The 12,135-nt window shown below is 43.9% G+C and overlaps 2 protein-coding genes and 2 non-coding genes across 4 annotated transcripts; 2 read left to right on the forward strand and 2 right to left on the reverse strand.

The window, feature by feature from the left end:
• Positions 1-2,050: 2,050 nt before the first annotated feature.
• SARC_09016 (hypothetical protein) lies at positions 2,051-5,032 on the reverse strand (the record flags this gene model as incomplete). The annotated part of the gene is made up of 5 exons (XM_014296982.1): positions 2,051-2,263; positions 2,827-3,067; positions 3,680-4,023; positions 4,325-4,515; positions 4,981-5,032. The coding sequence occupies 5 exons, from the start codon at positions 5,030-5,032 to the stop codon at positions 2,051-2,053; spliced, it is 1,041 nt and encodes a 346-aa protein (XP_014152457.1).
• A 528-nt stretch (positions 5,033-5,560) lies between these two features.
• On the forward strand, positions 5,561-5,767 carry SARC_09017 (hypothetical protein; the record flags this gene model as incomplete). The annotated part of the gene is made up of 1 exon (XM_014296983.1): positions 5,561-5,767. A coding segment is annotated over one exon (207 nt), but the record flags the coding sequence as incomplete, so codon positions are not given.
• Positions 5,768-11,007: 5,240 nt separating this feature from the next.
• Positions 11,008-11,079, forward strand: SARC_30200. Its single transcript has one exon. It is a non-coding gene; the product is annotated as a tRNA-Ala (tRNA).
• A 756-nt stretch (positions 11,080-11,835) lies between these two features.
• SARC_30201 lies at positions 11,836-11,907 on the reverse strand. The gene has a single exon. It is a non-coding gene; the product is annotated as a tRNA-Asp (tRNA).
• Between the last annotated feature and the right edge of the window lie 228 nt (positions 11,908-12,135).

Here is a 12,135-nt window from a genome sequence, read left to right on the forward strand (position 1 = left end):
ATATATATGCGACGGACCAAAAATTACAGGTTGGAATCTTTTGTGGAAGAAGGATTTTGACAGTGGTTTCGGAGGATGAAATGCTGGAAGTAGCAAGAAGACTGAGTATGCAGCACATAGCGGAAGCTGCGGATTAGTCTGGGGCGTCAGGTTCTACAGATACACCCGTGTATGAGAGCGTGAAACATAAGGCAGAGTTAGGAGTGAGGCATTCCCTTGATCGTATAGAAGAGAAGTACTACATGGCAGAATAGATGCAAGAAGAGAAAGAATACGAAGTGTGGGATATGGCACAAGACCCTGAGCTGGTCATAGATGACATCGTTGAATTTGCCAAGAAAGTGCAGACAACTGAACAACAAGTGAAAGATCTCTTACAGTTGTTTAAAACCGTGGCTTACGATGCGATGCATCCTAAATTTCTCAAGGTAGATGACCTGGTGCTGTACGAGAAGTAGGGGGCAGTACCTCAATACTCTAGCTACTTCCATGCTGATAAGCAGAGGTCTGCTGCTCTGGATGAAAAGGTGATGGCGTGGTTGAGAGCAGGCATCATAGAAGAGACAGTGAAGAGTGCTTGGTGTTCAGCTCCTCATCTGGTGTTCAAGAAACCAGGAGTAACGCCAAAAACTGTAGAAGATTGAAGATGTTGCGTGAATCTCAAACAAGTGAACACGCAACAAAAGGCGGAGCCGTATCACATCCCATTGTAGAGAGATTATTTGTCCAAGCTGAAGGAGAAGAAATACATAACCACATTGGACATGGTGGCAGGCATTCTGCCAGTACAAAATAGATCCTGAATCTCGCAAGTACCTGTTATTCGTCACTCTGCTCGGTCGATACACCCTTGTAGGTATGCCATTCGGATTGAAGGAGGCATTTTGGCGATGCCAGGAGATACTAGGAGAGATTTTTGCGGGCTTGGACGATGTTGTATGGTACATAGACGATCTCTCCTTTGCGCATGATGACCCAGTTGCTCGTTGGATTGGACATGTCTGTGGGAGTTTATGCAAAGGTTTAAGATATACAATGTACAGTTGCGACTATCAAAATGCATAGTGGCCGCCGGTGTTAATTATTGGACGAATGATAGATTATCGAGGTTCAACGATGGGACCGGACATGATAGATTATTGAAATTCAACGATGGGACCGGACCGACTACATACCTTGTTGGAACTCACCGAGCCTACTAACAAGGATTTGCTAGAATCCTGGTATCACACAGTAGAATGGTGGTCAGATTACGTGCCTAATTTTGCTAGAGTAATGCAACTGCTAGCAATACTGACCAAGGAAGATAGCATGTTTTAATGGGGCGAGGCACAGAGAACAGCTTTCTATCATATGGGTGAACTGTTACGTACCTGTGCAATATTGGTGAAGCCGCGACTGGAGAAACAGCCAGCTGGCTATATTTGCCGATGCGTGTGAAGCGATAGGTCTGGGAGGGGTACTGTGCGTCAGGCGAGGAGATAAGTTCTTTCCAGCGAGTTTCTTTTCTTCTCGATTTGATATGGCTCAGCGCTCTTATCACATAACAGATAAGGGGGCGTTGGCGTTAGTGTACGGTATTCAAAAGAATATGGTTACGTTAAGACGAATTACACCGACAATATTGCTTTACACTGACTGACCACTTACCCTCGGTGGCGATATTTTCTAAACCGCGAGAGTCTTTTGTAGACGATGCGGGGGGCAGACGTATGGGCAGATATTACGACGTCATACGTGATTTTGATGTAGAGTGTGCGTGGTCAAAATAACCCTGAAGCTGATGTGGTGTCTAGATTATGTGTTACTATTGACCCAATCAATAATGCGAGTGCAAACTGTAGGCACAGTTCTACGAGTGCGATTCTCAGAGCCGTTGGTGTCCATGGCTGCGACAGTAGAATATCAACTGACATCAATATTCTTTAAGCATGCGGATAAGTTGTGGGGCCCCCACACAGTGAACGGGGTCGCATTACCAGACAATTAGATCCTCTCTTTCTATTGCGTGCCCGCGCTCCGATTCTGGGGTGATCCGACAGTGAATTGGTTATCCTAAAACCCTATTGTCGGCATTTGTGGCTAAAGTAACCGCAGAGGCGGCTTGGTGCTCATTGGTCTGTCCATACTGGCCGGATGCAACTTGGTTTGCACGAATGGTACCTTTACTGGCTGACGACCCAATCATAGTGCCGAAGGTTGCTAGAGTATTCAATAGGCATGGCCATGACGAGGCTGGGCCACCCCCCTTTGTAACATTGATCTGTCGTTTAGGACCGTGCCCATTTAACTACGCAAAACACTGTGGCAGGAATGTGAGGCCGGTGCAGAGGCAGATACCAATGTAACGGTGACATCTATGTACGATTGCAAGTAGCAACAGGGAACTGTTTTCATTTAATCTTTTACTATATATGGGTATCAGCATGACCGGTTTTAGAACATCTTTGGCACTGGAAGTTAGTGTTAGGAGATGCACGCGATTTTTTGCCGACAAGATTATACACACTAATGAGGTATCGATCTTTCGTCATAGATATAACATTTCGTATTTGATCTTGGTTGACGGTGGTGGTCAATCTGTCGAGAACATGTTTTGTTGCATTTTATTGACGGACATGGTTTCTTAACGAACTTCTTCCTCTCGAACTTCTTTCTCTTCTCCTCTAAAATGTATTGCCTGCTTCAAATCAGACTTAAACGCATGTCCATAGTTTGTCTCGTGATTTAGTATCATCTCGCTGCGGCATATACAAGGATATATACAAGGATATAAGGCGTAAGGTAGGTTACAGCTTCCAGCCAGAACTCATCAGAAAACCCCACCTTGGTATTTAGTACCCGGGTCAGGCCGTTGATGCCAGATGCGTTGCGGAGAGAGAGTTGAGTAGCCTTAAGTGGGGTGCAGTTACGCAGAGTGTCGGCAAAGTCTTTCGCGATGCCCCAGAGTGGGATGGACATGCCAGTTTCAAGGAGAAGACATCGGACGAGGTTGTTGAGTGTGGCGTGTTGCCATTCAATCGTGGAGTTTATCTGTAGTGTGTGCAATGGTGTAGCACGCAGTTCACTGCCGAGGGAAGCACAATGATAATGAAGTATCTTGCTCTAAAGAACGGAGTCTCCGTCGGCCGTGAGGGTGTGGGGTTTCCTATGACGGGATATATGCGTAAGCAACGCGCCCACCTGTTGTTCAAGGAACGTTTTGTTCGGAAGATTCTTATGGGTGCCGAATGAGAAGCCTTCGTCGACCATTTTGAGAGCATAAATATTGCTGTCGCGGTCGGAGGGGTATGGGCCCCTGGAGGCCAATATGTAGTTTATCTCCAGGGCCGTAAAAGGTGTCGGTGGAGGAGTGGGCGACGCCCTTTACTCGAAGCTTGGCCTCGATGCAGATCGGGCAATACTTTTTGTACTCGGGGTGACGCGGGCATGCGTAATAGCGGCGGCGAGGGGTGGAGAGTGGTGGATAGCGGTGTGAAGTGGTCCGACGAGAGCAACGAGTGTATAGATCCAGAATGGCTTGCCTACAGCGGTCGTGCCGTGGTGGAGGAAAATGGAGGATATATACTTGATCAAGAATGGGTCAGATTAAAACGGGAACTGATGGCTATCCACCACTTTGCGCAGGGGCGGAGTGGCATCATCATAGTTACAATGACGCCGACTTTGGTGACTTTACCGGTAAGTTCGTAAATGTCCGTCCATTCCGGGGTTGCCGTGTGCTTTCTCATTGAGAGAATCGACATCACGCCAGTCCGTGTAAACGCCAACGCCTTTTGGACCTACAAATAGTGGGATTTGTGCTTTTGATTTACTGGCAACACAAATGTCTATAGTGGGGACCCAGTTGAGGTGCGAAATGGCCTTTTGCCATTTGTCAGGGTTCAGCATCCAGGCATTGGTATCCACACGGATCGATGGCTGGTGCGTGAGGGATATGTTGCAGGACTTGGCGAGGTTAATCCTAGCGCGGCGGCTCAAATGGCCGTTGTTACGGTGGAACTCGTCGTAGGTCATCGTAGTCTGGGGTAGGGGGGGGGGACTGGAAGGGTGCGGTCTGGCGGAGAAGCATGGTCAGTGCGCTGGGGATGAGGGACTGGTTGCAGGGCTGTTAGGAGTCTAGTGCGTGGGCGGGTTAAGGGTTAAAGGTATCGAGTTGGGAGAGCGTGATGTGGTAACCGCCACGATCGCGTGGGATGGTGAGGTGGTGGGGAACCCTTTGTGATAGTGCATGTCTTGCCGTTGCTGGAATATGTTAGGGTGTGTAGCCGTTGTCTTGTAATAAATTTTGGGAAATTAATTGTTGGACTAGTGAAGGGCTAACATAGGTCAATCCAATGTTAGGAAATATGCCTCTCTCGTTGATTGTGGTGGTAGATTCGTCGGCGAGCTGTAGCGGAAAGGTGCCAGTCTCAATTTTAGTGAGGCGATGGCGTGCCGTAGAATAGAAGTAGTTGACAGTGGCACCACCGTCGATCAAAAGCTTGTCGTCGGTGGGAGGTATAGACTGGCTTACTACAATGCGAGTAACATGGCAATATGATGTTTGAGTGAGTGATGGGGTTTGTCAATGTATAGGCGATTGAGTTTATTGCTTCGCTGGCTACAGACAACATCTAGGTGGTTCTGGCGGTTATATTTAGTACACAGGAGTGAAGTCGTCTTGCAGTCTCGAGCGAGAATGGTGTTGGGAGGACCAGCAAACAGAGCATTGGAAATGGCGCGGGGCAGGGGTTGTAGCTGTAGTGGTCATGGCGTTGACACGTTTGACTGTTGGTATGGTCAGTTTGTTGACGCGTGGGGGACGTCTAATATTCATCGACTTTTATTCCTCGACATAGAGACAGAGATTCTGGATGGTAATGACGCGGCGGGATGTCGTAGATCGGCCAAGGAGATACCATTTTGTTTATTCTTGGCAGGAATTTGGATGACCAGACAGAAAGAGGACCTGAATGTAGTCCGAGGAGAAAATAGTACCTTGTTCTTTTGCATTGCTAATAAGGGTCTCGTCGTAGGGCTTCGTCATCATTTCTGCGGAATCAACGATGGGATGCGTGGGTAACTACATGCTTGCGGTCTTTGGCGGAGTGATGCTTGAAGCGGCGGATCAAGGTGTTCAGGAGAAGCCAGGGGTGTTCAAGGAGAGTGTCATTGTGGAGAGAAGTACGTATATCAATCGAGATAGTATTGGGTGAGCGTGGGGCAATGGAAAACCCTTGTTTGCTGGTTTGGGTTTAGACCGAGGGGAAGTTTAACTTGACCCGAGAAGTTTTTTAATCAATAAACTTAATAAATTTTAGTCCTTAGTTGATAGATCTTTTTACAAAGTCGACGATGGCTGTCTCTTTTTGACTTCATCTCGAATTGGTGTCATTTTCCTGTCAGAGTTGGCCATCGTCAATGAAATCATCACAGTTCTATCTCGGTTGGAACATAGACATGTCAAATAACGTTTGTTTTTGTTTTTTGCGCCTTTGTGTATTGAGAAAATGGCTCAAAATATAGTACTTTTACGAGTTAGTACGCCTACGAGAGAATATCTTCTTGTGTCAATCAGATCGGCACCGTGGTTCAGGAATCCGGGTATCGTAGCAGCATAGGCTTCCTGATGTTTGCAATTGTTGTCACACGCGCGGACATTATTTTCGCTACGAGCATATGTTTAGACCAGCCAACGAATGCAAGAGAGGCCACCGCTAGGAACCTATGTGGAAAATTGGAGGCACTGATTGCGGGATATTCTACGAGTCTGATAACGATCTAGGCCTATATGCGTATGCTGATGCAAACTACGCTGATGAGAAGGATCCATTTATTTCTTATCAGTGAGCTTGAGCTCGTCTATCCAGAAACCGGAGGTGTTTCTCTCATCATATATTGGGTCCTATAAATTTGGCTCGGAAAGAATGCCAGTTTAAATCAACGACCTAAGTTATATGTATAGAAGTGAACTGTATAAACAATTGCCCCATGGGTGTCGTATGTGGTAGATGTACCCCATATGTGAAAACCGCTACGAAAATCACGATGATCATAACACACAGGACTACCAAGTAGATAGATACAATCGACGCGACTACGACGATGGTAGATATTTACGTGATACTCGAAGTTCACAAAACAGTGACAGAACATACCGATCCCAGAGCAATCGACGCTAAGCTCGTGAAGGCAGAAAACAATGTCAGTACAAGTATCCGATGACCTGCTCTGCTACCTGCTTACAGACAGATTGTATTCTCCACAATAAACCCTACAATCGACTACAAAGGTAGTGAACGATCAGTCAGACAAAGCTTCCAGAGGTGGGTACTGACTAGCTTACGATAGTTGTGCCACAACACATATATATTTCCCTAAAAGTACCACACGCATCATCTCGTCCGCAACATACGCATTAATGACCGGTATGCGCTCGAAGTAGCTGATGGTACAATCATTTATTCGAAGTATGTGGCTCAACTAGGAAACTTAGGGAACGACTACTAAGTATCAGCCTGTTTTCAGCGCGACACTACTCATTTGAACTCACCAACAACATAATACCAAGCTTTAGAACCATAACAGTACATGGAAAGCACAGAATATAGTGCGTGTACATCGACGACATAGCTATGACTGTAGTGGAATCATCGCTGGAGAAAGCCAACCAGATTTCATGACACAAAAGGCTCGCGCACGCCAGCTACGTCCCAAAAAATGGACCATACATGAGGCAACTAGAAGAAAGATGCAAAGCATGCACTTTTGTCAAGACGAAGAACAATAATACAAACAACGAATGACAGCACGAACCTGCCACAGAGTCTATCGAGTTAATCATCATGGACAACGTCAATAGAATCCAACACCCACTCTGTACCAATCATAGACGACTTTCTAGCATGGCCAAAGAGTATCCGCTCCGCGATCTGAATGCAACAACTATTCTGGATGCTATGTTACACACCTTCGATAAATGGTATATTTTAACTCACCACCGAGTTCAGTGCATACAAATGGATTGAGGCTCACAGTTTACAGCAAACGTAACGAGGCACATGCTTGTGTATGTGGGATACTGCTCTAGGTACGCACCTACGGCCACGCCACGATACCATGGCAAGGTAAAGGGGCTGACGAACATCTGTATATTCCTCCAAATCGAGAATGGCGATTTCCAAACAGATGTAAGGACAACATCGACAACGCACGATATGTTTAGCCAACGAGCCCAGCGAAATGTGACGCAAAAGTCGAGCAACTCAGAACGACTACAAATAACTTCATCGTCAAACCAACAAGCCTGTTGAGAGAGAAGTACATACCGTTGAATCAGAGGTTCATGCAGCGACTATCAAAGCACAACACGATCTCAACGCAACTATAGCTAGACGAACGGCAGAAGGTCGTCAAGTCTCTCGATAACTGCGAGTCCTCGCGATATATGATACTTATATCAACTGGTATCACGATAATCGTTGTAAGAGACAATATCCTAGCACAACGCACACTGTTAATTCAACAACTGCAGCAATAGAACCGAACCAAACCACGAGAGAAATCATTATTCCCTCCTCGATGGGTATTCGACGGAAAAACGGATGAATCAGGACAAGTCCCACGATTCAAATCACGTCTGAACGTAGCAGTATTTATTGCAAAACAGGGCATCGAGTACGATGAAAGCTATGCTCCAATAACAGCCAAGGAAACACTCAGAATCTGTCTAGCTCTGATGACACAATGCGACATGAACGTTCGATAATACGATACACTTTCGGCCTACCTCACTCAAGAACTGGATACCCCTAGCTACATGCGAGTTCCGCAATGATACGATCTCATCAAACATCTACTGGGTCCGTCTCAGAGACGGTTATACTAAAGGCACTGACAAGGAAACACTAAAGCTATCCGTCGGTTTGCTATACAACACAGTTATAAACAAACATAGTCGGATGGAGCACTGTTTATCAAACAACCCCAAGTGAACCGTGGTTCGTCATTGTACATGTAGATGACAAAACTGCAGCATGCCACAGTAAGACTGACGGACAGAAACTAGCCGACGCAATGAAAGGCGAATGGAACACTGTTGATATGGGCATACCGTTGTGGTTTCTCAAGTGCCAAGTGGAAATACGCCCTGGAAGAGTACGTTTCCATCAACGACAATGCCTAAGAAAATTTTTGATAGACTATAAACCAGCACGGGTGCCAAGTTTAGAATCGGACTATGAATTAACAGACAAACACGAATATCTCCCAGAAAAAGCGGCAGGTTCAGACATCCCAATAACCAACAACACAACAAGCTAGTAGGTTAACTACGATACCTTGTAGACCAAACAGTAGTGGATATGTGCTTTGCTGTTTCGATCATAAGCCGCTATCTGACAGCACCACAGTACCACCCAAGGTGCCAAGCGCTGTTTGAAGTATCTCTCGCTGGTACTCGAGACTTCGGATTCGAATTTACGAACAAAGCACCATGTGCCCCTTAAATGAGCCCAGACAGTAGTTTCGCCAGCGATGATACAACAAGACGATCCACCACCGAGCGAGTGGGCATTATAGCAGGTGCACCCGTCTACAGCAGATGCATAATACGTCACACAGTCTGATACAGCCAGAGACGCAGTATGGGATAGGAATCTCTTCACGGAATTCGGCATTCCGCTCGCAGAGACAACAAGTCAGTAATACTATTGGGAAATGGTATCACGGAATCCCGCCGTACCATACATGTCAACTTACGATATCATCACATCAGAGCATTCACATCGAACAGCACCTTCAAGCTAAAATACAAACCATCAGAACAGTTACTCAGCGATTTCTTCACGAAGCCTCTCCAGCCGAGAAAAGTTCATCGATATACGCGACCGATATGGCTTGGATACCAGTATCAATCCAGTTCCATCCATAACAAAGGTAAGTATTTTAAAGAAAGCAGGTGTCAAATGCTTTGTGCTTCTATCTCGGACAGCAAACCATACAAGCCTATTGTACGTTACAAAAAGAATGTGTACAAACTGATTTTACTATATGTAAAAATATAAATATAAATCATGTACACACAATATTTAACTATATATTTGTTTACATACTTGTTCCTATCGATACACACCCCCAAGTATTTACTTGTGCAATATATATAACGGATTGTATTCTATGACATAAATACTATGAAGTTAAAGTTGAATTCCGCAGACAACCTGTATTCATCGATACATATAACATAAGTATCTTACTGGATCTTTGTAATTTTTATGCGTGATACAGTAAAAGTTGCATACCTGTGACAACTTGTTCACCCGCAAGATAAAAACAAAATTGTGAATTTTGCAACCCACTGGCCCCACAGGGCCCACAACCTCACACTGCCTCGGGAGTAATTTAAGCAACTTGACTAGCTCTCGAGAGTGAGCTAAGTCTGATACCTTCTATATATCTACGAGAGCTTCTTGCTATACATTCTGGTCTGAAGCCTGTAGTCTCTCAGGGGACATACTTCGCTTCCGCTATAATGAAGTATTATAAAGAAAAAGCGTTGTCTTCCGGCATATTGTGATATAGTACTTGATGTTTATTGTAGAGATGACGTATGTCATGTCACACAGTTGGGGAACCCCATACTCTTGAACAGGTTTCCTAGATATGTTGAGGAGAATATGCCACATTCAATTTGGTCTAAGTACAGTCTGTTGTCTTTATTGAGGTAAGTGACGGTGGCGCCATCGTCTATCAATAGCTGAGACAGTTTGCTGTGCGATTGTCAGTCGAGTCTGTCCGTAAATTTATGTTTGAGATCATTGTTTTTGAATGTACAAATAATAAAGTCCGGATAAGAAAAAATGATATTTTTTTCCGACTACAACACACAAATCACAAAGTGGTTGGATTGGTAGCGGTTAGCGCATTTGGGGGCCGTGTCATACATTTGTGGGCGAAATCAAGCCAGATGCCTTGCTGCATCGGCCGGAGTGGCATTGGTGGGACCAACAGATATAGCATGCGGATATATTAGGCGGTTGCAGCTGAGATACAGTTGGTGGAGACGCCAGTGGTGGAAGACACGGCGTCGATCTGCTCAACTAAGGTAGCGAGCTCTCAAGTGATACTTCCACAGTATCAAGTATAAATAGTTTAGAGACAGTATAATATAGTTGGGTTAGTCGATAAGTGTAATTATTGGCTACGCGAACGGTGGTCCACGATGAAGGGCAATGAATACCAACCAAAAAAAAAAGTATATACATCGACATGCTGATGTCAAAATGCATTGAGCACTTGGAATGGCATGCTAATCAGATGGATGTTGGCATTGCTTACCTCTGCGCTAACTTGGACAAGGGGCTCTGATTTAGTAAGGCTCAATATTTTGAAGCTTGAACAAAAGCTTGTGATAATACTCGTATGGTTTGAAACCATCAGGGCATTCATGACATACCTTCGTCAAGTCAAAACTCATAAAATTAGGGTTTGTATACGCGACAGCCGACCCATGCTTCTATATTACTGACCTCGCCATGCTCTCATATCGCGTATTTCTTTACATCGACGACCCAACAGAACACGGGAGAAGTGAAGGCGGTATACAGGACTGTAAACATTTGCTACAAGCCGATTCTATTTGCTAAAATATGGATGATCTGAAGCGGCTTCTAAGTGTCTGTGTGCTTACCACTATACAATACCAAAAAGAGGCCAAATGCATGCTTCAGTATGACCAACTGGGATGCTGCCCATACACGTGTTCAGGGATCGTAGTAGAACGAGCACATGCACAATAGCAATTGCGCAAGTTGTATTGATGTTCCCACACAGGAATCTCTACACGCGTGCAAAACGTCTCGATGATATCCTATATTTAACTATCAATACGTTACACATATAATTCTTCGTTGTCGACATATAAAAAAGTTAACTATTCCCAATTACGAGAAAAATCTTTTAACTACACATTTGCATAGTAAAACATTTAATAGTATATATAAATTACAATAAACGAATTGTATCAGGGAATTAACTCAGTGGTAGAGTGTGTGCTTCGCATGTACAAAGTCGGGAGTTCAATCCTCTCATTCTCCAAGTTCATTTTTTTCCATGTCAGTGAAGTGTTTTTATTATTATTAATGATTATAATTGGCAATCTCGACAAGTCATAGCCTTCTGATTTAGACAAGTCAAACATCTTGGCAGTTTTCGGGTTTGAGTGGAAAATTGGGGTTCATTTTAGAATTGATGAACCAATATCCCATACAAAGTGGTCTATCTGACCCGAATGCTTTATGTACAATTCTAGGATAGACCTGAAATGGAATCTTATAAACTAATTGAAAACGTAGCGGTAATTCCAAACAAATCGGTTGTATACTTCCTGAGATAGGATTTATACCACTAACGGTACAAATTGGAGATGCCAATTTGTACCGTAGTAGTACAAATTGTATCTCGTGAAGTATCCAACCGATTTGTCGGAAATTAATGCTGTGTCTCTAACTTGTTTATTAGAGTAGATTTCATGTCTAAAAACTTTGAAAACTCTGATAATATGGGAAGATCATCTATCCTTTTTTTTAGGAGCGTACATGGGAAATTTGGTACACATTTTTACAGGTAAAAAAAAAATCAGAACCAAAAAATTCATCTCAAAAAGGATGTTTGGCTTGTCAACCAAGAAGGCTACGGACAAGTGGAGTTTTAGACGTGCTTTTATATTCCGCAAATCAAATTTATCCTGTAGTGAAGGGTAAATTAGAAACACTACGGAGTCGAGTATGAAATGCAAGACTCCATAAGTTCTTCTTGCACCTTCCGAAATATATAGAAACTTTCTGACAAAATTTCGCGAACCGGGAATTGAACCCGGGTCTTCCGCGTGACAGGCGGAGATACTAGCCACTATACTATTCACGTCATGACTGAAGTTGATATTGTTTAATATATATAAACAAGCTTTGGTTATACGCGAATCAAATCCATTTTGTAGTACAAGGTAAGCGAGTAAATACTATGGAGTCGAGTATGAAATGCGGGCCTCCAGAAGATCTTCTTGCACCTGCAGACATTTATGAAGACTAATAAATATATATATATATATATATACACATATATATATATATATATATTTATATATATTTATAT

Source organism: Sphaeroforma arctica (assembly GCF_001186125.1).
Source record: "Sphaeroforma arctica JP610 unplaced genomic scaffold supercont1.872, whole genome shotgun sequence".
NCBI lineage: Eukaryota > Ichthyosporea > Ichthyophonida > Sphaeroforma > Sphaeroforma arctica.